Genomic DNA, 23,711 nt, shown 5'->3' on the forward strand with positions numbered 1-23,711 from the left:
TTCAGTAACGTTGCTAGTGGAAGAGAACTTATGGTAATGGACCCTGTTCATATTAAGTTGGTGCAAAAGGAATTGTGGTTTTTGCATTGTTGAAATTAGCCATTTGATATTGAAATGCATTCTTAAACGCGGTGATGTGATACATGCTTTTAACACACTTTTCTTGCTTTGTTTGTTATTAGTGACTTAGTACTTGCTGTTTATATTTATTTTAGACTATGGAAATTATGTCAAACAAAAAGCAAATTTGAACTATTTTCTTATTCAAGTACAAAATGGGTCATCAAGCAGCAGAGACAACTCACAACATCAGCAACACGTTTGGCCCAGGAACTGCTAATGAATGTACAGCGCAGTGTTGGGTCAACAAGTTTCACAAAAGAGATGAGAGCCTTGAAGATGAGCGCGGTGGCCGCCGTCAGAAGGTGACAACGGCCACTTGAGAGCAATCATCCAGGCTGATCCCTTACAACTGCACCAGAAGTTGCCGAAAAAACTGAACATCAAACATTCTATGGTCGTTTGGCATTTGAAGCAAATGGGAAAGGTGAAAAAGCTGGATAAGTGGATAAGTGTCATCTTTTATTCTATGCAACAATGAACCATTTCTTGATTGGATTGTGACGTGCAATGAAAAGTGGATTTTATATGACAACCAGTGATGACCAGCTCAGTGGCTGGACCGAGAAGAACCTCCAAAGCACTTCCCAAAGCCAAACATGCACCAAAAAAAGGTCATAGTCACTGTTAGGTGCTCTGCTGCCAGTCGGATCCGCTACAGCTTTCTGAATCCCAGAAGTATGCTCAGCTAATCTATGAGATGCACCAGAAACTGCATCACCTACAGCCAGCATTGGTCAACAGAAAGGGCCCACTACTTCTCCACGACAAAACCCGACCACGCGTCGCACAGCAAACGCTTCAAGAGTTGTATAAATTGGGCTACGAAGTTTTGCCTCATCTGCCGTATCCCCCTGACCTCTCACCAGCCGACTGCCTTCTTCAAGCATCTCGACAACTCTTTGCAGGAAAAACGCTTCCACAAACAACAGGATGCAGAAACTGCTTTCCAAGAGTTTGTCGAATCCCAAAGCATGGATTTCTACACTGCAGGAGTAAACAATCTTACTTCTCGTTGGCAAAACTGTGTTGATTGTAATGGTTTCTATTTTGATTAATAAAGATGTGCTTGAGCCTCGTTATTATGATTTAAAACTCACAGTCCAAAACTGCGATTACTTTTGCACCAACCTAATAGCGTGGTAAAAATAGGCATTGTGATGTCCTGCTCTTACCCACTTGTGCCAGCTGCTGGTCACCACTGGTTACTTGGGTAGTCTTTTCCTAACGTTCTGGGTGTTGCTCTTGCCTTTCACCAGGCTCCTTATACTTTTTGGGTGGGGGAGGCAGTGGGAGCAGTACAGTGTTTGTTTAAAAAGTAACCCAAACAATTAGTGAAAACAAAGCACCAGTGTTTGCCTTTTATCAGGACAATTTCATTTTGCTTCAGTTTCTGCTTCCTTTGCTGTCTGAGCCACTTGAAAGGTTCTGGCTGTAACTTCTATATGGACACAAAACAACACTGCACCACAAGGAATGTGTATGTTCACAAATAAGTGTGCCTGTTTATTTTGGGATGTGTTTTATGTGGGAGGGAGACACACCCACCTTGTGCTTAAAAGGATACTCTTGGGGAATAGGAATTTCTTTAGCCTGCTCCTCCCCTTATTGTTCGAAGCTTCCTTGTGCTGACAAGGACGGGGCTTCCGCGCCCTGCCCGCCTTCCTCAGCAAAGCCGCCTTCAGCCGCTGTCGCTCCTGCGGCAGCCGACCCCAGACTGCATTCCTCTCCTCCACGTTTCTAAGCCGCGAGCCTGGCAGCCCTCCTGGGATGGTAATCAACCCCTACAGCCTTCCCTGCTCAGGTGTTTCTTTGAAACAAAAAACATCTTGTAGTGGTGCATTGCCTGAAACACTGCAACTACCCACTTTCAAACGTTCTCCAGATCTAGGAATTACCCTATAACTTAACTAAGACATAAAAGGGACCATATCTACCAACACCACTACCCCATCATCAAGCAGCTGGTTTTGGGGTGAAGACCAAATGGAACATTGAGGTTTCACATTTGGAGGGATATTTGTAGACGTGTCCCAGGCCCACGCTGTCTGATGGTGGCCAAGGAAATGCCGTAGCTCCACGGTGCAGTTACTAGTGCCAGCCTTGGCTGGTGCGACAGCCCAGTTCAGGCATCTCTTAAGATGATGAAAGTAGCTTTTTCTGATCAACAAACCTTTGTGGACCTGTGTTTTTTTTTCCATGCATTTGGCATTAATTGAACTCAGACGCATTAAAATGAGATGTTCAGGGATCTGCAGAGCTTTTGGATGGAAGTGAAAGTGCAGGTGGAGGGACCACATTGCAACAGTGGGATGGGACTTCACCAAACCTAGAAAGCCAGTAGAAGCCAGTTCACCCAAGTCCTGTCTGTCACAGCTTCAGCCCAGGAAGCAATCCACAGATGGAAATTGCCTGAGAAGCAGGAGGTAGAGGGAGAATACCCAGACAAGGGCATCACAAAGTGGTGTTCAGCTCTGATCAGGAGCTGTATTGCTTCACTCAGCCACGTTGAAATAAAGCTTATCTTGTAGAAGGCTTTGGTCTGAAGTCAGCAAAAGGTGGACTATATACCTTACTAATTTCCTTATCTTAGTCCTGTAATGAATTGCTCGTTTTTAAAAGAAAGCCCTTATTTCCAGTTAGTGCTGCCTGGCTTCTATCTCCAGCTTTTGTCTCCAGTATCTGTTACTGTTTCTTCCACTGGTTTAAAGACCCTTTTATTATTTGGTATTTCTCTAGGGGATATGTATACTGAGCTACAGCTATGTCTTAGTACATTCTTTTTGGTAAACTGAACAAATTAGCTCATTAAATCTTTGCAGTTGGACAATTTCGCCTTTCCTGAAGTTTTTTCTTTCGGATTTTTTCGAAGCCTTTTCCTATAGCCCCTACAAAATCCATGAGGCAGCCCTGTGGGAAGAATTCCTCAGTGAGTACTGATGATGCTGTCTGCAGAGTTCAGTACTTGTTCAGACCCAGTTCCCGCTGCTCCACTAGCTTGTTACTGGATCGTGTGGACTTGCCCATTATAACCTCTAAATTGTTCCCAAGGCCGTGTTGCATGTTCGTTGTCTCTAAACTGATGGCTTTATAATATGCATCGAGTGTAGTTTGAATGGATCCAACTTAATGATCCAGATCAGTTCATATAACTTCCCCACCTACTTCTGTGATTATCCTTTCACCAATCTTTACATCAGTAAGTAAACTTTGTAATCTGAAACTTTTCTTTTTGCTTTTCTACCAAAGAAAATATTGGACAGTATCAACATAATTCTGGGTGCCAGCCCTACACATACCACCATCTGATAATGTTACAGGTACCTACTACAGAGATGCGCTGCTGCCAGTAGTCCTCAGTCTAATTAACCCAGGCTTTATTTCCCTCATATAAATGCTTTTCTCTTAAATCAGATTGCGCTTCTAAAATACCGCACAGACATCATCAGTGTATGTCTTTGCATCTATACAGTTGCCTTTATCAAATAAATCTGTAACTTCTTCCAAGGACTGGGATCAAATTCCCCATTTGAAGCAAGCAAAGTCCTACTGTTGAGGAAATGCAAATAAGCAACCTTAAGAATAGCAGTAAATACAGAAATTCACTCGTGTCACTTGCTGAAACGCTATTACAGACATAAAAATTATTTGGACCAGGAGAGATAGAAGTTATTTCAGGGTAGCATTTCTGTTTATGAACCAACAAAGCACCTGCCTGAATACAGCAGCCATGGTGCTCACGCTCCCTGTCCCATCAGAGCGTGACCACGTGTCGAAGAGCTCACAGTGGTGGCAAAAGCCACGTGTGCCGCACAAACCCAGAGCCTCGTGGGACCGGCCTGACTGCGCTGAACAGGCACGGGGAGACCTTTACACAGCCCAGCTACCAGAACAACACCAAGTTCTTACAAAGCAGGACAGAGAAGAAACTCAGTACCCGTGTCTGTCTCTGCTTGTCCAGTACATGGCTTTATATTTTGACTGTGGTGCTTACTCCTTAGAGAAGAAATTGTTCTGAGAGAATGGTAGACAGAGCTTGGTATCAAAATAGCACATGGAGCTTGGCTCTACGTGAAATGAACAGCTCTTCTGGATGGATGAAGGCTGGGTTTGGACCTGGCCAGAACGTGGGCATCCATCACTGCAGTAACGCTGCCGGGAATGTATGGCAGCCAAGCACAGAGTGTCTCAAAACTCATTTGTTACATTTCCAGTACAGAAGGCTGTAGGTTCCAACCTGTAATTACAATTCTGCCAGCTGTCAAAGCCATGCACTGAGGGTGTGTTTAAGCTGCCTATGTAGATAAGCCATTTTAATGTCATTCTGAATTAAGTACCCAGCATAAGTTCTGTAACCTGCTTCAGTACGTTGGAGATTGAACAGATGAGGTACCATGATTTACAAGGAAAGTACAATCCTGTTGAGGGGTTCAACTCATAAAGCACCAGTGCTGTCACTGGTAGGACCCCAGGATATACTGTAAATAACCAAGTTGGGGTTAATTTTGCAACATGCACTGCAAAAGTAGTTCTCTCTGTTTTATAGCATGTGAATGCATCACTTATTCACGCTGCTGGAGAAAAGTTTGAAATGCCGAAAGTCATGTAAGGAATGAAAACAGAGTTGCATGGGAGTCACTTGAAATGGAAAAGGTATTTAGACTAGGATTTCTAATGATGTAGCAGTGCAAATCTCCCTTTCACATGGGACCTCAGTCCACGTTTGGGTATCAGCTGCCACTTGGACTTGAACAGGAATTAGATACTTGTCTTCTGAGAATTGGGGCATTAGGCACTTGATCTGTGGTCCTGCTCAAAGCCAGCAGGTCGTTGGCTCCTAAATGCCTCAGACATTTATGAAAATGGTATTTCAGCTTCTGTGTAAGTCTGATACTTTTGAAAAACATCTACCCTCTTTTATCAGTGTATATTCTTCAAATGTGTGAGCTAAAGTCCTCTATATAGCAGGAAGGCTCCACTAATGTGAAGACAGACCCATAGTCAGTAGTAACTATCCCATGGGAATTTCATCTTACAAATCTTAACTGAAATATTAACAGCTGGGCTGTCAGAGCACATCCCACGCTGCAGAAATAAAATGCTGTTCTGTACAGTTACTGGAATCCATCGCTGTGATTAGATCAATGCGTTGTGACTCTGGGATATCAGATCAATAGCTTACAAACTTCTCTTACTACACAACTTCATTGCAGTCGTCTGTAAATAAAATACAACAGCGTAACATCCCAGAGAGAAATACTGCTGGGGAAGGGGAAGAGTCTAAAGGCAACGTAATCTGAAAAGGATTCATTCAAGCACCAAAATATCTTGATCCTGAAAATTCTGCAGCATTTTCCCTGTCTCTAGCAGACTGTATGTACAAGTCTTGGTAGGGCTGGGGGCCTGACTATGAAAAATCACATACACATGACAACTAAATAATCTTGGTTCTAAGCTACTGACATATCTTTCTTTTTAATGTAACTAAAGTGTTTGTGATGTTTCCGGTTTTGCTGTGATTTCACAACAGGAAGTTCACGCTGCAGCAGGCAGTTTATATTCACGTGTTGTTTCATATATTGCTTCCTAAAAAATGTTGGTTTAAATTCTCTGACAGGTACCTATGGCAGCTTTTCTTATATCACTTTCAGTAGCAGCTTAAAGAATATATCATCTGCTTACACCTCTGCACAATCTGGAGTCTGACATATACATTGTTCTGTGGGCAGCGTAATTTCAGCGCTTGGGGCTGGAGGTCCGTGTGCGGGGCTGGGAGATGTCTCGTCTCTTAGCACAGATTTCCTGTGACCCTGGGGGGATCGTTCCATCTTTCATATCAATTCCACATCTCTGAGGATAATCCATATCTCCCTTCCTGTTTTCTGTCTGTCGTTATTCCGACTTCTGTGGGATCAAGGCTGCCATATCAGCCTGCACATCTGACTGATTCCTGGTGCTGTGCATCACTTACTGCAACACAGAGATCACTAACGCTGGTCCCTGGTTGTGCCACTCTGAACCCCCCTCTCCTGATTCAGTAGGAAGTTCTGCTCTGCACTGATGGGAGAGACATTCCTTGCATTGTGTGAGTGTACAAAACAAAGGCTGGGAAGGGATATGAGCACTCTATAAATACAACCTGGAGGTAAACGCCAGAGGAGGAAAAGAACTATTTTTAAGCAAAAGGACAATGTAATCACAAGAATAAATGGCAATGAATCTGGTCTGGAAACTAGAAGAACTAGCAATGGCAAGAGGTTCTCAGTTTTGTGAGAGGACCAGCAGGCAAGCTGCGTAAAAGGCTTTGGTTTAAGATATAATTTGATGCATTAATAGAAGGAGTAATATGACCTTGTGTTCTGTAACAATGGGTACTGCTTTTGGTAAGGAAGATAGTCCCATTCAGTCCCACACCCCACCTCCCCCCAAAAAACACAAACCACCCTGCTAATAACGTTTAAGTCTTTACAAATGGATACGTCTGATATTCCTTACGCTGCACTTCCACTGACAACAGGATCAGATTAGAGCTGGTCTGTTTTAGATAACAGAGATGAAGAAAGAGAGCTTGGAGCATCAGAGCTAAAGCAATTTTTGGCTGGCTTACTTAACTTCCAAATGAGGTTGTTGCCTGGGAGGGACAGAGTCCGGTCCAGACAGGATCGGAAAATAGAATGGAAATGTCCCCACCTCTCGGGTGCGAGAGTGTCTCACTTCCCTGTTCCGAGGGGAAAGAGAACCTTTTGCTTTAAATTCAGAGGAGTGGTACAACATGCTGATACAACAGCAGAGGGCTGGGTTTGACCTAAAAGATCCTTTCCAATCCTATGTTCCCGTGCTTTGGCAAACAATGATTCACAGTTTCCCAACACATGACAGTCGTGGGGCAGGGTATCTAGCAGTGAAATGTCTGGGCTTCAGGATGTACCCGTGCAAGTGAGGTGCCCAGCAATGTTCACCTTGTGGAACAAGGATGGGGAAATTTTAGGGCTAACACAAAAGGACTGTTTCTCTTCCTCTTTAATTATAGATGCAGCAGTAGATTTTTCTAAACAACTCCAGAGTTAGTAATAATTGTTTCCTAGATCGTTACATTTTTTTTTGCATGTGCATCATCCCTGAAAATCAGAAAATGTTGGGGAGAATTTAAAGTTTGCCCCAATTTTCCAGTGACTTCTTTTAGTGTTTAATTGTTGAATATCTTGTCTTTAATTATCTGTTCCCTTCTCATTCTGTCTCTTTCACCTTCTCAGTCGCCATCAAGGGAAAATTCTGGGAAGTTAACGGAAGGAAAGGTTTGGGTTTGCCTTAGAGAGAAAATTCTGCAAAAAAAAGCATTACCTTTCAGAAAGAAAGTCACAGCACGTTTCCTAGGGGCTTTGTGAGGGGTTAAATGTGTCCGAGGAAAGAGCGGGTGCAGAGCCGCGTCCTTCAGCGGGTCAGCCCTCCCGATCTGCCGGTCGGGGTGTCCCGGACCCCCCGCCTCGGCCGCCCTTGCTGCTTCCCCTGGTCCCGGCGGGGCCGCACCGCCCCCGGGAGCCGCTCAGCGCCCGCGGGGCTGCGGGACGGGGAGCGCCAGCCCTGGACCGAGGGTGGCCGGAGGAGGGGTGCCGGCCCCGGGGGCCGCCGGCCCCGGAGGACGGATGCCGAGACGGGACGGGGAGCGCAAGCCCCGGACGGACAGCGCCCGGACGGGGTTGCCGTCCCCGGGGTATCGGCCCCGCCGGCGGGGTGTGCCGGCCCCAGGGAAGGAGGGTGCCGGCCCCGGGCGAAAGATGTCTGGAGGTGGAGAGCCGTCCCGGAGGACCCGCGCACTTACCGGCCTTGTTCATCTTCCACCCAACTTTGCTCGCTGGCTGCCCCGGGCGCTCAGAGCATGGTCCCGGGGGGCCGCCGCCGCCTTCGCCCCTCGCGGGCGAGCCCGGCCCTGCAGCCCCTCCGGGGGCACGGGAGCGCAGGCGGGGCAGCCGCACCCGGCGCGGCGGGCTGGGCAGGCGGCGGTGCCGGCTCGGGGGCGGTCAGCGCGGCGCCTCCGCCCAGCCCGTGCGGCCCGTCGGGGGGCGGTGGCGGCGGCCGGGGCCCCGCTCGGCCGGCGGCGCTGGGCCGGGCGGGGCGGGCCGGGCAGCCCCCGCCGCGGACGAGCCCGCTGGCTCCCGCGGGGCCGGGGAGCGCGGCGCGGCTGCCCAAGGGCGCGAACATTTAAAGGCGCCGCGGGTTCCCTCTCGTTCGTCCCCCTTTTCGCGTCCCCCGCTCCTTGTCCACCGCCCTTGCTCCCCCCTCTGCACCCTCCTTGGTTCCCCTCCTGACATGTCCCCTCCCGCCTTCTCTCCTCCCTCCATCCCCCATCCCTCCTGCCACCTCCTCCATCCGTCCTTTCCCCCTTCATCCCTTCCATTTGTTTCCCCATCTTCATCCTTTTCCTACCGTCCATCCTTCTCTCCTCTCCATGCTTTCCCCTCCTCCATCCATCCTCCCCAGTGCGTTCACCCCCCTCCCTGCTCCATTCCTCCGCGGGAAATGCTCGTCCCCTCTTAGGAACCCCCAAGGAAGGAGGCTCGGGGAAGCCCCCGGCCCAGCCCCGCCCCGCACCCGGGCGTTTTTCGCTGGCCCGGAGCATCCCTGCGGAGCCGACAGCACCTGCTGCTGGAAGCGGTGTCTGAGCGCAGGGAAGCACCGGGCGGCCCTTGCACACAAACCACGCTTGCTCAGAGCATTTGCAGGCAGCTCCGGGCTGCTGTCTTTTCCCCTCTCCCATAAACCAGCTCCTGATTCAACGAAGTTAACGTAGGCGTCCTGTGGCTGGGCCTTTCCTGCATGTTTTGAAGCTGGCAGCAGCACTAACCCCCAGACAAGGGTGGGTTGCATCCTTCGTTGGGGCGCGACAGAGCCGTGCTGTCCTTCGCTGTGGAGCAGGTACTGCTGGTGCAAGAAAACAACTCTGCAAAGTTCCCTTCCCTGGCAAAGAAGCCCCAGGAGGGCTGAGCTGTTCCCAAGGGTTGCTACAGAGTCAGGGGCCGTCCCGGCGCAGGGCAGGACATCCCAGAGCCCTGCATTCCAGCAGGTTGGGGAGAGGAAGAAGCAGCACGTTGTACCTGCCTGGTGTTGAGGCCGGCGTGTGTGTGAAGCACTCAGGTCCTGCTTTGACATTTTGAATCCCACAGAAATCAGGACTATTGCTAACACTATCCAGAGCAACTTCATTTTAGATGCTGTTAGTCCTGCTTTTGCAGAGTACCTGATAACTAACATCATCCTGCTGGCAGATGCTGTGCAGTGTAGCCCAGGCTCTCACTGTCAGTGGAGTGCAGAGCACCTTGCACATCAGTGCGCGGACCTCAGAAGACAGAAAGCAAGCAGTGAGTGAAATCAGGATTAAACTCTTCTTTCTGTGGGCTTGAGTCTCTCCCACTGGGGCTGTTGTCCAGGATTGCGGGGTTCTGGTTCTCTGGGGACCCTGGCTGTATCACTGCATCTCTAAGCAAGCGTTAGCAGTGCTGTATGGTTCTGGAGACGTATCAATTCACAGTAGCAACTCTCTCGTTACTGCTCTGACAGACATGATGAAGAGATGGAAAGACCTGTATATTCCCTCACAGCATAACGTGCCTGGTGTGTGCCCTGGGGCATGGAATGAAATGGGTTTCCCTGGCCCACCTATGGCCAACGGGCACGTGGTCTTCTCCCGTCTTCATGCACTGGCCCCTGATTTATTCTTGCCACCTGCAGCATTGATGTCTGTGTCAATCAACATAAATAACTTATGTCAATAGGAAGCGTTGTCTGGAGCAGGTTCAGGAATACAGATTTAGGGTCTTGCAAAGTGGGGGGAAGAGTTTATGTGACACAATGGAAAAAAAAAGCACAAGTTAAAAAAATCAAGCACAGTACAGTTGATTTTGTAAAATTTTCTTAAACATGTTTTCTAGGGGAATAACTTTTTAGCTAAGCCGCTTCAGAATACTAATGCACAAGGGGAGGGGACAGCAGGAGGGAAAGAAACATGTTTTCATAGAAGAACAGAGAGTGTGGGCTGCAGAATTTGGGATTTTTTCCTAATAGTCTAGAAAACAGAGTCTAGCAAAGTTTTCTCGTACCTGGCTACATAACGGACACACGTTGGCTAAGTCTGTTAGTAGCAAAACAAAGCCTTTGTAAAAGGAATTGCAAATAGACCGGTTGGTCTTGTAGTTGCTCTGCTATTTCTAGTGCGCGTCTCTCTCAAAATCCTCTTTGGTCTGCTGTAGGGCAAAGAACTGTGAAACTTCATAGGCTTCGATCCAACCAACCAGTTTGTGAAAAATTTCCTGGAAGAAGAATGGCTCTTTTCTGTCCCGGTTTTCTGTGAAAGCAGCTCAGCACTCCAGCAGAACCCAGTGCTGAGGGACAAGGGGACAGGTCCCGGTCCCTCGGGGCCTGGCCTGGGGCCAGCGTTGCCCGGGGTGGGTTCTGGAGCTGGCTCTGGGGAGGGTGAGGCGTCTCCCCGGCTCCCGTCTGCCCGTCGCCGGGTGCCGGGGCAGCTCCAGGAGCCAGCGCCCCCTCTGTTCCATCGGACCCGATGGCTGTGAACTCTGAACTGGGTTGTGTTGGTTAAAAAGGCAGCACACGCACTGCTGCGGGATAACCTGCTGTTCGCCAAGGAACGTGTTCTTGAGCAGTTCAGGCTAGTTTTGGGCCCCAAGGACCCTGCTACATGGGCAATTAAGCTACAGTTTGGGTGCAGTAAGGAAAAAGAAACAAACATTTGTGCAGTGATCATTATCTTAAAAAAATCAAAAGTATATTTAGTAAGCGAAAGGCTTACAGTCTATCATCATTCTGAAAGACAATCCAGGATATAATTTCCTGTACTGAAATGATGAAAATCTTTAGAAGCTTTATAGCTAAATGCAAATAAGAACCGTAGAAGAACTACTTTACATTTGTCAGTTTGTCCTCTAACCCTTTACAAAAATAATGGGGAATGGTCTGTGCTACAAGGATGGGAAGGAGAATGCAAGTTCAGGAGGTGCTGAAGGGTCATAGGAAACTTCTGCAGCCACTTCTGCTAGAAATTTCTGCAATGAAGAGTATTGAAGGGTAGAGGCCACACCGCGTAAAACACTCCTGGAAGCAGCAGAGGTCAGCACAGAGGAACCATCTTCCTCAGGGATAATCCATGGCTTAATTGACTAGAATTGGAATCAACACATCTATTTTCATTACTCAATTACTAAAATAATGAAACATATGGTTTTTAGATAATTCCAGCTAGTTTTTAATAATAAGATTACTTTTAACAAAGCATTTCCTTCAAAACATAGCCAAACTATCCATTTAATAAGTCTAACGAATTTTAAAACTCAGGCGAACATTCTAGGCTTACAGGTCCCCATCCCACAGATGTTTTAAATACATGCTTAAATCTAAGCATCTGTTTGAAGTAGGGCTACTCAGTGTACTCAAGTGCCCTGTTAGATCAGAGTTGCCATGTTGTAGGCTTGTTTTCCATTTTTGTAACATGAGCTAGTGACTCTGTTTATCGTACTGCACTACCTAGGCATCCTGATGGGCATTTTAAGCCTGTTCCTGCTATTGCATAGCGGTGTTCTCCAAGTTGAGGTCTGCTTCGTTATAAACTGTATGTCAGGGCATTTTTAATGATCTTTCACCCTGCTATCCCTTCCTCATTGGCATATATAGGTTTGGGTTTTAGGGGTTTCTTTGCTGTTTTGGTGTCAGTGGCACCCAACTAAGAACACAGCATTGCGGGGGGGAGGCTTTTTCCCCCAAAAATGACCTTGAACTAAACTTTGTACTTCCTAATAAGGACAGTTTCAGCAAACATAACCTTATAAATCTTTACATGCATCTGGTCTTAGTTGCCTGAGAAATGACCCGTATTCACGTTCTTTTGGTATTTCCGGGTGATTTCGAGCTGGTAGCGCCCCTGGGCGGCCGCGGGACAGGGAGCGGCGGGTGGGCAGCGCTCGCCCCTGTTGCTGGCCCGGCAGAGCCCCAGCGTGGGGGGGCTGCTGATCCCACGTGTTTGTCTCTGAACGGTGCCTGGCACATCCGAACGGCTTCGGCTATGGGGGGAAGGCTGTTCTGTTGGCGTGGATCTGCTTTAACTTTATTGTACGTAGTCATTTAAATCATTCATGGGTAAGCTGATGCTGCATGTCACAAAAAGAGAAATCATTTACTAAAACAGGATGGAAGAAAGTGAATACATGTTACAACTACATGTGTTCCTTGGGATGGCACATAAAATTAAAGTGAAATGTGGGCAGCTCTGGTGAGCTGCGTATAGTTATAGCCACCTATGTTGAATACTGGTAGGTAACCATTTTTTAGATATTTACCTTGCTGTGATGGAATAACACTGGGGGCAGTTGTAGACTGATGTAATTGCTGCCTGATGACCGGTCACTGTGCCCGTGGAACCCCGTGTTCCTGCAGCGCCTGGGAGGTCGTGTCTGCCTCACCCTCTCTGCGTGTTCCGCTCTGCCCAGGGCTGCCCCGGGAGGCCCGGGAGCTGCAGCTCGGACAGCCTGGCCCTGGCTGCCGGGAGCCCGAGGCCGCTGCCGGTTTGCTGCTGTGTTGGCGTTTCGGGTGCTTTGGCAGGACCTGTCTCAGGCCTGTTGCCCTGTAGCGTTCCAGGACCCTGCAGTCTGATGTTAATGCTCTCTTGAGAGCTGTTGGTGGAGAAGGAAGATGAGGGACCATCCCTTGGATTAGATCTCAAAGATTAGTGGGGAACCCTTCTTTGGAAGAGAGAAATTCAAACGGATGTTGAGTCTTTTGGGGACTGGTTGGAAACCCCTGACTCCCCAGGAGCCCATCAACTAGCTAAACTGAAAGCGTCTTAAAGTGAAGCTTGCTCATGTTGAAGTGAACAGCATTATCTCCTCTTATTGGTGTAATTTGCTTACAGAGATAATTTCTTGAATTTCTGAGCACCACTGTACCTTTTAATGAGCTTGCTTGCTGCCTTCACTCTATATTTTTGCTTTTCTTTACATCAGAGCTGACAGCAAAGAACCCGTCAAACACACATCACAGCCTTGGCCCTGAGCAGTTTATATCCTAATCAAAGGCAAGAGAAGAAAAGCGGAGACAAACACCAAGGGAATGGAGAGGAAAAGGAGAGTTATAGGTACAAGATGATGAATGTTCTCTCCTGTACTAGCAGTTTGTTACTTTATAGCATATCTTTTTATCAGTTCCTATTTTTTGCAATAAGAGAAAAGGGATTACAATTGCCAGTTATTCATGACTAGCACTGAAAACATGCTGTCCATTATCTAGTTACGGGAGTTCATCACAGACTGCGAGATGGTTGGTGAGTACAGACCCCGGAAGGACAGCGGATTCAGATCCTGGGAGAACAGTCTGCGTTTGTATTCCTCACAAAGGAATACAACTGTGAAATCCTCTAAATATGTCTTTGACTGCCCCTTAATCAAATGAACAACTAATGGTTTCACTTGCCATTTTCAGTTATGGGCCCCTAGCAATAGCATCAGTCCTCTCAGGAATGAGGTTTATGTGCTTCCTTTCGGGTTCATGGTGCCATCAGAGTTCCTCTGATGAATCAAGTCTCTGAGATTTCTGTCGTTTTTATAAAAAAAGCATATTTGTAGGCAGTGCTACAAAATGTGAGAGCTTGCACAGTGCCACCGTTGGGTCCACTCCTTCCTTACAGCTGTGGAGATTTTATTTCCTTCTCAGCTGCCCAGATGCCTAATTCTTAAGCCCTTGCTCAGTTTTGGCCCATGTCTTACCCAGGCAAAGCTTCATTTAAGGTAATTTAGCTTGGGCAAGGATGTGTCCAGAAACATGTTTATCTTTACTCAGTAAGATGTGACAGTCCTTCACTTCAAAACACTTGGTGCCCATATTTGCCATGTCAGTAGAGCTCTACTGGCAGCAAACAGTGGAGTCCCTGAAAACAGGCTTCTATGCATTTACCTAATGCAGTTAGTCTTGTTTTTCTCCAGCCTTTCACAGCCTCTCAGGTGCTGTCTGTTGCATAAAGCACCAGCAGAAGTAACATCACAAAGAATCACGTTGTGAGCTGGAAGCTGAAGGGTAGCAGATGGTGCTCCAGACTTCACTCAAAGCGAGCAAGTGTGAGTGAGGAGCAATACCATTGAGGGTCAGACGTTATACAGGTGTAAAAGTGATGTCAGTGAAAGAAACATTGGGCACTGAGTCAAAGGGCTGAGACTTGGTGTAAACAAAGTCAACAGCAGTTCTGTCTTCACTGGGACCAGAGCTGAATTTAGCTCCTGGAGGTCAGCAGACACCCTTGCTAAATTTCATCTGAAAAAGAAGAGGAAAAAAAGCCCCACCCAGCTGGAGAAATTTCTGACTGGTTTCCTGCATTTGATGGGACCATGAATTTGACACCCCCAATACATACAAGTCTCCCTCAGCAGTGAATCACCAGTGAGAGAAAAGGTTACAGCAGCAATGACTGTTGCTGCCTCTGAGCATTGTTTCGAACCACAACAATTAATTACACACCTCATTTTTATCAGGGCCATATGCTGGGTGCAGTGTGCTGTGTGAGAGGTACATATAGGGAGGAAGGAGAACACCCATTTCCTCCCAGTATTTGGGTTTGTTTTGGTCTGGCTCCAGTGTCAGTCTCATTCCAGGCACCTTCCACCACAAGTCCTCCCGTCAGCTCTGCAGCCTGCTCGTCACTGCGGCCCTGTTGGCCATGGTGGACCTGGCTGCCTGGGCTGCACGGCCACTGGCCGCAGTGCCATGGTGGACCTGGCTGCCCGGGCTGCACGGCCACTGGCCGCAGTGCCATGGTGGATCTGGCTGCAGAGCCGCTGGCCACAGTGCATGAGAAACGTGGCTGCCTGGGCTGCACGGCCGCTGGCCACAGTGCCATGGTGGACCTGGCTGCCCAGGCTGCACGGCCACTGGCCGCTGTGCCATGGTGGACCTGGCTGCCCGGGCTGCACGGCCACTGGCCGCAGTGCCATGGTGGACCTGGCTGCCCAGGCTGCACGACCACTGGCCGCTGTGCCATGGTGGACCTGGCTGCCCGGGCTGCACGGCCACTGGCCGCAGTGCCATGGTGGACCTGGCTGCCCGGGCTGCACGGCCACTGGCCGCTGTGCCATGGTGGACCTGGCTGCCTGGGCTGCACGGCCACTGGCCGCAGTGCCATGGTGGATCTGGCTGCAGAGCCGCTGGCCACAGTGCATGAGAAACGTGGCTGCCTGGGCTGCACGGCCGCTGGCCACAGTGCCATGGTGGACCTGGCTGCCCAGGCTGCACGGCCACTGGCCGCAGTGCCATGGTGGACCTGGCTGCCCAGGCTGCACGGCCACTGGCCGCTGTGCCATGGTGGACCTGGCTGCCCAGGCTGCACGGCCACTGGCCGCAGTGCCATGGTGGACCTGGCTGCCCAGGCTGCACGACCACTGGCCGCTGTGCCATGGTGGACCTGGCTGCCCGGGCTGCACGGCCACTGGCCGCAGTGCCATGGTGGACCTGGCTGCCCGGGCTGCACGGCCACTGGCCGCTGTGCCATGGTGGACCTGGCTGCCTGGGCTGCACGGCCACTGGCCGCAGTGCCATGGTGGATCTGGCTGCAGAGCCGCTGGCCACAGTGCATGAGAAACGTGGCTGCCTGGGCTGCACAGCCGCTGGCCACAGCATGGCTAGCAGCTGCTTCTCCATTTCCTGCCCAGGCATCTGCTGCCTGATTGGAAGAAAATCGGTCTTGAACCTTCTTCAAAACAGGAAACTTCTCTTCTCCCTGCTTCCTGAGGTACAGGAACCGTCTCACAGCAACCCCTGGACAAAGGAGGCTCCTGTTAACCCCTGGCGTGCCATAGCGGATGCAGTTGGAGTTCACTGCTCCAGCCATAATCTGCCCTGTAGGCTGGGCAGTGCCTCTGTGCGCTGCTGCTCCCGCCCCTCTGTGCCCATGCCTCGTTAACCAGCCTGGAGGTTAATTAGCACATCATAATCCTATCCATTGGAAGCATTTGTAAATACTTTCAATCTTCATAACTAAACACCAATCCTGTGTCAGCAGCCTCTGGAACATAACTTTGTAATATTGTCCTTCCACTTTGACATTGGAGAGGTGACTGAGCGTGGCAATATTGTCACCCTCACCCTCTCATATTTTTTGCATACTGTATGTTAATACCATGTAATAATATTTTTTTTAATGACCACTTCTTGTATCCCACAAGTATCGTATGACTGAAAATATTGACATCTCATACTTTGCTCATTGAATAGTTTCCCACTTATGGTCAGGTCTTCTTGAGAAGTACAAAGTGGAGCGTTTGTAGTTTGAATGCAGTCCATTGTAGGCCTGGAGAAAATACACACATGCTTGTAATTGGCAGTCTGCATCATTGAAGGACCACTGCTAGCAGAGCCAGTGGAGCATGGCTGAAATGAGTATTAACTTCTCTAATTCTGTGTTTGCACACAGTCAAAAATTTGCCTTTAAAGTTCAAATGTGGTGGGTTCTTTTAAAAAAGCATGTGGGTCAGCTGTACCTGATAGGGTGTTAACGTGCACCTCACAGAATAAAAGCAAATGCAATAGGTGAAAATAGTGAACAGTGATAAATCCTTGTTCTTATTTTGGTTTTGGATGTAAATTTTGCCTGCCAGATCACCTTTTCACAGCCACAGACCTGTCCCTGTCGGCTCCCCCCATCTAACGGAGCCATTGGGGTGTCTGGGTGCTTCTCCTGCTTGTGAGGCTTCGGGCAGAGAGCAGTAGGACACAGCGGCGTCCAGCGGTTATCCCTGCGGTCAGCTCCCTTCTGAGAGCAGAGTGACGGGATTTTCACATGTTCCCTCTGATTTTCATACACACAGGAGCATGTCCTCTTGCTGCAAGTGGCTCTTAAAGGGAGAAACAAAGTTTGCTGGGAGAAGCTTTTTATTTTGATAGATTGACTGATCCTGGTCATAAAACAGACAAGCTCGTGTTCACTGCCTTCAGCAGGTGAGGTGAAGAAACAGTGAGTTTTAAGCTAAATACAAGCTGGATGTACTTTTCCTTGGTTTAGTGTAGTTACAAATGTAAGAATGCAGTGTGACACAAGATAGCTTCTGTGTGGTTTCCAGTTCATCACTGTTTCTGTGACTTATTCTTTGGGGGAAGAAACCTAAAGCTAGGTCTTAAAAATGGATGATACGCTGCACGAGGAGATGTTAATACAAAAGTGGTATGATCAGAATATGTAAATGTTTTTCACAGTGGCCCAGATCTTGGGATAAATTGCTTGTGATATATCTGTCCCCTGGAGCCACTTCTGCTGGGAGCCAAAACTGGGATGAAGAAGTTCTGAGGTGCAAAGAATTTCTTATTGTGGTGGTTTAGCCCCAGCCAGCAACTGAACACAACACAGCTGCTCACTTGCTCCCCGCAGTGGGGTGGGGAGACGGAAGAATAAAAGTGAGAAAACTTGTGGGCTGAGCTAAAGACAGCTTAATAAATGAAGCAAAAGCCACACAAACAAAGCAAAACAAGGAATTAATTCGCTGCTTCCCATTGCAGGCAGGTGTTCAGGCATGTCCAGGAAAGCCAGGCTCCATCACGCACAGTGGTTACTTGGGAAGACAAGTGCCATCACTCTGAATGTCCTCCCCTTCCTGCTTCACCAGCTTTGTCTGCTGAGCAGGACGGTGCGCGGAGCGGGAGATGTCTGCGGTCGGCAGGGTCAGCTGTCCGGGCTGCGCCCGCTCCCGTCCGTGTACCTGGCACAGCGTGAACCTGCAGCGTCCTTGACTGCTTGGCAACAACTGAAATATTAGTGTGTTCTCAACGTTATGCTCATATTAAAGCACAACACTATGCTACCTACTAGGAAGAAAACTAACTCTGTCCAAACTGAAACCAGGATGGGCAGCCAAGACCATTTTTTATGTTCTTACCTTCCAGAGCAGGCCAGGTGCTCTCCAGCTCCCGTGCGCTCCTCCAGCCTGGCTGCAGCGCAGCTCCATGTGCTTCGGGCGGAGGTACGTGCGAGGTGTTCCAGCACCGCCGACCCGTTTCGCACCAAACCAGGCAGTTAACTGCTTCAGCTTGCTCTTGGGCGCTGGTGTGTGTGGTGAGAAGCCCCACTAACACCGGTCGTAGTTTGCTGGATGAGCAAGGACGTCTGAAAGCTCCTGGAACCTGCGCGCTCAGGTGTGCTCCTTGTCTGGAGCGTCGGCACTGAGACCTCTTCTGCCTGGCACGGCTTTGCCTCTAGCAGGCATTTCTAATTCCTTGCAGCTGTTCAAGGATGTAAAGATCCCTTTAATTCCTCGTTCCAACATTAGGTTCAGACTTCGCCAGGATTTCTCTGTGGAAGGTATCTAGCAGCTCACTTCTTTGGAGCACTTCTTTGTTGTTTTGTAGCCCAACTGCCACATACTGTTCCTAGTGAATCAGTCCCCACTTAGACATTTTGATCATTTTTAGACATCACTGGGGCAAGAAGTTGTACACAAAGCAGGAGGTATCTGTACAAGCATTTTGTCCAAGTAGAGCAAGAGTATCTTCTTCCAGTTTTCTGGTAGTACTTTATTTCAGAAGCATTGAGTCCCGGAGTTAATGAAACTTTGCTTCTCATGAATTTGTGTCGTGGTTACCTTTGAAGTCAGACATCGTGTGAAGTCTGAATTAAAGATCTTCACGGCAGCTGGGCTGTTAAAAACCATACTGAATTCCTTACCGTCTGGTAGCGTGGACTCGTACTGCAGCTTCTCACGCTGTTTCGTTTCTTGTCTACGTGCCAGTCCCAGACTCAGATCTTCAGTGACAGGGCATCAAGAAGAGAGGAGTAAAGTTCAGCTGAAGGAGGTTCAATATGGAGGACTGAAGTGACAAGACACACCAGAGTTGTATATTCTGAGTGGTAGTATTTATGATACCTCTAAAGCTGTTAGAGATCCCAGAGTCCAGTTATGATCCAGTCAGAGGAAAAGAGGGACACAATTTAATCAAGTTACATTATGAGAAACTATTTCATTTTCTTAAGTGTTTCGATTTATGAGGGCGGATATGAGACACTAACACCTTATTATTCATATGACTATGAAGCACTTGGCCTCTCCTTACTCCCTCTTCTTGTATGTCCATTAGTGTAATCGATTCTAATAGTGGAGACAGTTTCATCGTTGTCTTTGACCCTTCTCAATGCGTGTAACCAGGAGACTCCAGTGTGTTCCCAGATGTTCCTGCCCTGCACCGTTTTTCAGACTGTTTGTTTGGAGCTATGGAGCACCCACTAGCTCCTATATTCTCACTGTGCCTAAAAGTACTTTGCATTCCTAAAATCAGAATATTGGATTTTTTTTTCAGCCAGCTAGACAATGTTCTACCTGGGTTTTCATCCCTCCAAGACACCTTTGGTTTCCTTTAGCTGTGGCTTATCCAGACGCTTTTCATGGTCATTCTGAGGGTGTTCTTTGAATACCTTAGTTGAGGCAACAGCGATGGAACCGGTTGTGCATCAGGGTGGTTTTAGCCCATTACTTCCGTACAATTACAACACAGACCCAGTAGCTGCTCTAAAGTTCTTGCAGTGCTCTGCACACCTCTTTACTGAAGCCATTAGAATTCAAGTCATGCTAGTTCTGGGACGTTTTTGCATCTCTCCACGTTTTCGAAGCGTCCTTCTTCCTGCCATAATGAAGGATTCTTCTTCGTCTTGTGAAGTGCTGCGATTTCAGCATAACTGGACACAAAGGAAATGAAGTGGGAAAATAAAGGACTTCGTTCTACCTTTTTTGTTTCTTCCTTGGGCAGCTGTTTGTGGCAGAAGAGTTTAGGTCAGTTTTTGGCAGATCCTGTTCTGTTTCCTGTGGGAGCAACTTTCCCTGCTGTGAGCTGGAGAGAGGAGGGAAGCTGGGGAGAAAGGTCTGCTTGTGGGACCCACTGGGAGCTGTCAGAGGGGTTTAGCTCCTAGCTCATGACGTCCTTATGTACCCACAAGACCATCCTGGACCAAGACCTGCCAGGCTGCCTGTGTCGAACCAGAGAAGGGTTTGGGGTTTGGCTTTGGCTGGACTTTGGACCTGGTGTATTGTGCAGGGACCACGCCATCCTCCAAAACAGGGACCTGGTGAGGGATCTCCCAGGAGTCGCGCTGCTGCAGCTGCGCTGGAGCGTGAGGACGCGGCCGCTCTGCCCCGACCCGTCCTGCGCTGGCCGTGCACCAGCCAGTTATTTACAGCAGCTGCGTAAATGGGGGGTTATATTCTCTTCTCCATGGATGGCTTTGGTGACATCCATTCATGAAGAAGGAAGGCTGGGACTGACCAGGGCAGAAGTGCACGAGATAATGCTGCAGATCTGAGTGGCAAAACACCCGAGGGACTTGTAGTGAGCAGTAAATAAAAAACATGTTTTTCACAGCAGGGACTTCAAGCAGCCTCCATTTTTCCGTGAAAAGAGGACCTATTTGTTTCTGGCTTTTAAAAAAAGAATATTATTTTTTGTGTGTTTTGCCAACAGCTGATAAATATTTCTGCGGATGGACTTTCAAAGAAAAACATGTTTTTCAGTCTCTACCAGCCTTTTACTTCCTCGCTTTCACACAATTGCAGGAGAGAGTGAGCAGCGAGGAAGGCGGGGGTAGTTGTGCCTTGTACTATATGTCTTTTTTTCCCAGATCCAGTTTTGCTTACAGATATAAGACAAGGCAAAACATGTTTTTCTTAATCAAGAAAGGAAACTGCAGCTATTTTTCCTGCCAGCTTGACAATATATATATTTTCTTCTGCTCCAGAGGTCAAGCTGATGACCTGCATTTCATTTGTAAATAACATTTTGAGACATTCTGGCGTTTTCCAGATTGGCAGCTAAATGAGTGCTTGTAAGGGCTTGTGGTTTTGAAGAATAAGTGCCAAAAATATTAAGAATGGTTGTAATTAGGCTTCTGCTCATGTATATAAACAAGATATTCTTGCAGGTATTGGTATGTCAGCGCAAATGGACCTGAATTTACCACCATGGTAAAAGCTGAGAAACTCTGTAGCGTTAGCTCATTTATATTGCATTTGTTGTAGATTATACTTCTAACAGAGTGACTTGTAGCAAACATCTTGGGTCTTATTTAGACACATGCAGGACATCAAGGTGAGCTTTTTCTTAATCTACGTGGTATAGATCCACCAAAGGCAGTCCCAGCGGTGCAGGACCCTGGTAGGTCTTAGTGCTGCTCGTGACTGCACGTGTTCTGGAAAATCAGGTGTGTGCATGTGGATGTACGAGCGTGTATTACTGGGTGTGTTTGAGATCGTCAGACACAGTCGGTTTGCCTGAGTGCTCTGATCTGCTGAGTCCGGCCCCAGCTCATTTGAACCTGACCTGCAGACATGCTGACTGCGGCTGAAGTGGCAGCTGTAGGTGCTGTGGATGTGGATGTACTAAAAATCTTCAACAGGCCTTGCAAGAAGCTGAAGAATCTGAATTTTAGTGGCCACTTCAAAGGTCTCTTTATAGGTATTTTCTGCTTGCAAATTCTTATTTGCAGCTTGACTTTACACATTCTATCTAATTAAAGTGTTTTGGCTTCTTGGTGGAGTGATTGATACAAGTCAATAGGAAATTATATAACTTTAGACAAAGCTATTGTTTTACATTTCTCTAGAAAGCCGTATGCCTGATCAAGTGGTATTGTGCAGATAAAACATGGCTATTTGGAATTTTAACAAAGGTGAAAGTGAAATAAAATCTGGGAGCTTAACAAACCTGTTCATAGTGCAGTGGGTGTTGGTGAAATACAAATACTTGGTCTGGCTTTCCAGTTTTCCTGGTGAAACAGATATACAAAGCAGCAGCAGTTTTAATGTTTATTAAATGTTGAGTACTGTGTCAAATAGCATTCCCTTTTACCTGTAGGGAGGATGACTCTCTCTTTTGTCTTCTTCAGTTCATTATTTGTGGCAACAATGACAAAATTGAAAGGTTTTGTTAGTGACATCATGCTGGCCAGGGTGTGACACGCAAAGGGAAAACTTGCTTTCATTAGCTGTGTATTGCAGGAACTGAAATCTGCGTGGGGACCGTTTACCTGGAGGCTGCAGCGTCGTGTCCCGCCTGGCTCCGCAGCGCTGGGGCGTCTGGGGACACGGCAGAGCTGTCAGGGTGCCACCGGCCGCGCCGGACAGGCCCGCTGGCTCACCAGCGTCACACCGCGCTGTGCCCAGGCGCCTGGCTGGCACGCTGCTGGATTGTCATATTGGGAATATGGCTTTGACGGACTGGTAGGTCATGCAGCGTGTGGCTGAGCAGGGCACGCTGCCTAACCTGAGCCCACATGTTGCACCGCTCTCTGGGCAGCCAGGGGTGAAGGTCTGCTTTCCATTTTAATGTGCCTGTTTTCCCCGGGAAACATTCGTCCTTTTGCTTATTTTTATACCTGTTGGCTTCCTCCTCCTCAGATGCTTCTGAGAAGGCTTCTGGAGTCTGCACCGGTCTCTGGAGTGTGACTTGCATTAAATACAAGTCATGAGCATTTTGGCAGAGATTTTTCTACCCAAGAAGTCCCGAGGGACGGGCAGAGAGGAATGTTGTCATTCCCTGACCAGCCAGGTGCAGCAGGCTTCTTTAAGACACATACTGCTGGTTAAATAACTGCTGGTGAGCACCGCAGCACAATTGCCCTGTCGGTTTTGAGCAGTGAATTACTGTTGGGCTATTTTATCTCGGAGAGTTCTGGGAAAGCAACAAGTCTTCTTCCTCAAAACCCCAGTGCTTCTGTGTAATTATTTCCTTGGAAAAACGAGCTTCCTGTTGTCAGCCCCTCTCCGGCAGAGCCTGCTCCCCTGCGCGGCTCCCCGGCCGCGCTGCTGCCGCGGGTCGGGCTGCCCCTGCCCCGGCCGCGCTGCCGCCCCAGCTCGGGCGCGCGTACAGCTGCTCCGCCGTGCCTTGTTTTTCAAGGAAAGCCTGCAGTAGACTCAGGGAATTTCCACTATTTTTCTCAATGTGTCCCCCCCTTGGCCTTCAGACACACACATTGTGTTGTTTTGACGTAATTTCAAGCAAATATTTTGCCACCAAGAGGCAGTGCAGGGTCACGGAGGTCCTCCAGGCTTGGGCTTCAGGCTTTCAGCCGTCCCCGGTAAACAATGGCTCTATAACTCATTAGAACTCCCTTTTGATTACTTTTTCCTGTTTCTGATTGTTTTGGAGCAGCAGGGGTGGATTCCACACTCAACAAACTTCTTTTTCCTGCTGCTAAATTTAAATGTCTCTGAACTGAAAGAAGTTGCTAATCTCTTTGACAATAACTCCATCAAATAGAAATTACAACTGTAAACAAGATGTTAGGCTATAATTTTTGGCTCTAGGAATTGTTTTTAACTGTCTTTTCAGACAGAGAAGTTACCCAAACCCTGGCCCTTTCTCTCCTGGTTACTGTAGCCTTCTAATTTTCAGATCTAGCGGCGGTCCGGTTCTGCCGCCACGGCCCGCACGGAGCACAGCTGGTGATCGCCTTCCTGCTTTATCTTCCGCCTCACATCGTTGATTCCACGCTCCTGTCTCGGTCTTCACAGTTTTCACTGCGTGGTTTTCTCCTGCTTGGAAGTCCCCTGGTTTATATGATGTACCCGTAAAAC

General features: G+C 48.3%; 2 protein-coding genes across 4 annotated transcripts in view; one reads left to right on the top strand and one right to left on the bottom strand.

Annotated features, from left to right (window-relative positions):
- FGD5 (FYVE, RhoGEF and PH domain containing 5) overlaps positions 1 to 8,689 on the bottom strand; it is an 84,570-nt gene extending 75,881 nt beyond the window's left edge. The window contains exon 1 of one of the 2 annotated variants that reach the window (XM_065074731.1): positions 8,545 to 8,689. In XM_065074731.1, coding sequence (XP_064930803.1) covers positions 8,545 to 8,551 — 7 coding nt within the window. In that variant the 5' untranslated portion in view covers positions 8,552 to 8,689. Of the gene's footprint in view, positions 1 to 7,939; positions 8,279 to 8,544 lie in introns of those variants that run through there. The other variant, XM_021296608.2, reaches the window with a different exon arrangement.
- The window catches only part of LOC102087959 (dynactin subunit 2), a 151,886-nt gene that overhangs the window by 84,351 nt on the left and 43,824 nt on the right, over positions 1 to 23,711 (top strand). The window lies entirely within an intron of this gene.

Source organism: Columba livia, chromosome 10 (assembly GCF_036013475.1).
Source record: "Columba livia isolate bColLiv1 breed racing homer chromosome 10, bColLiv1.pat.W.v2, whole genome shotgun sequence".
NCBI classification, from domain to species: domain Eukaryota; kingdom Metazoa; phylum Chordata; class Aves; order Columbiformes; family Columbidae; genus Columba; species Columba livia.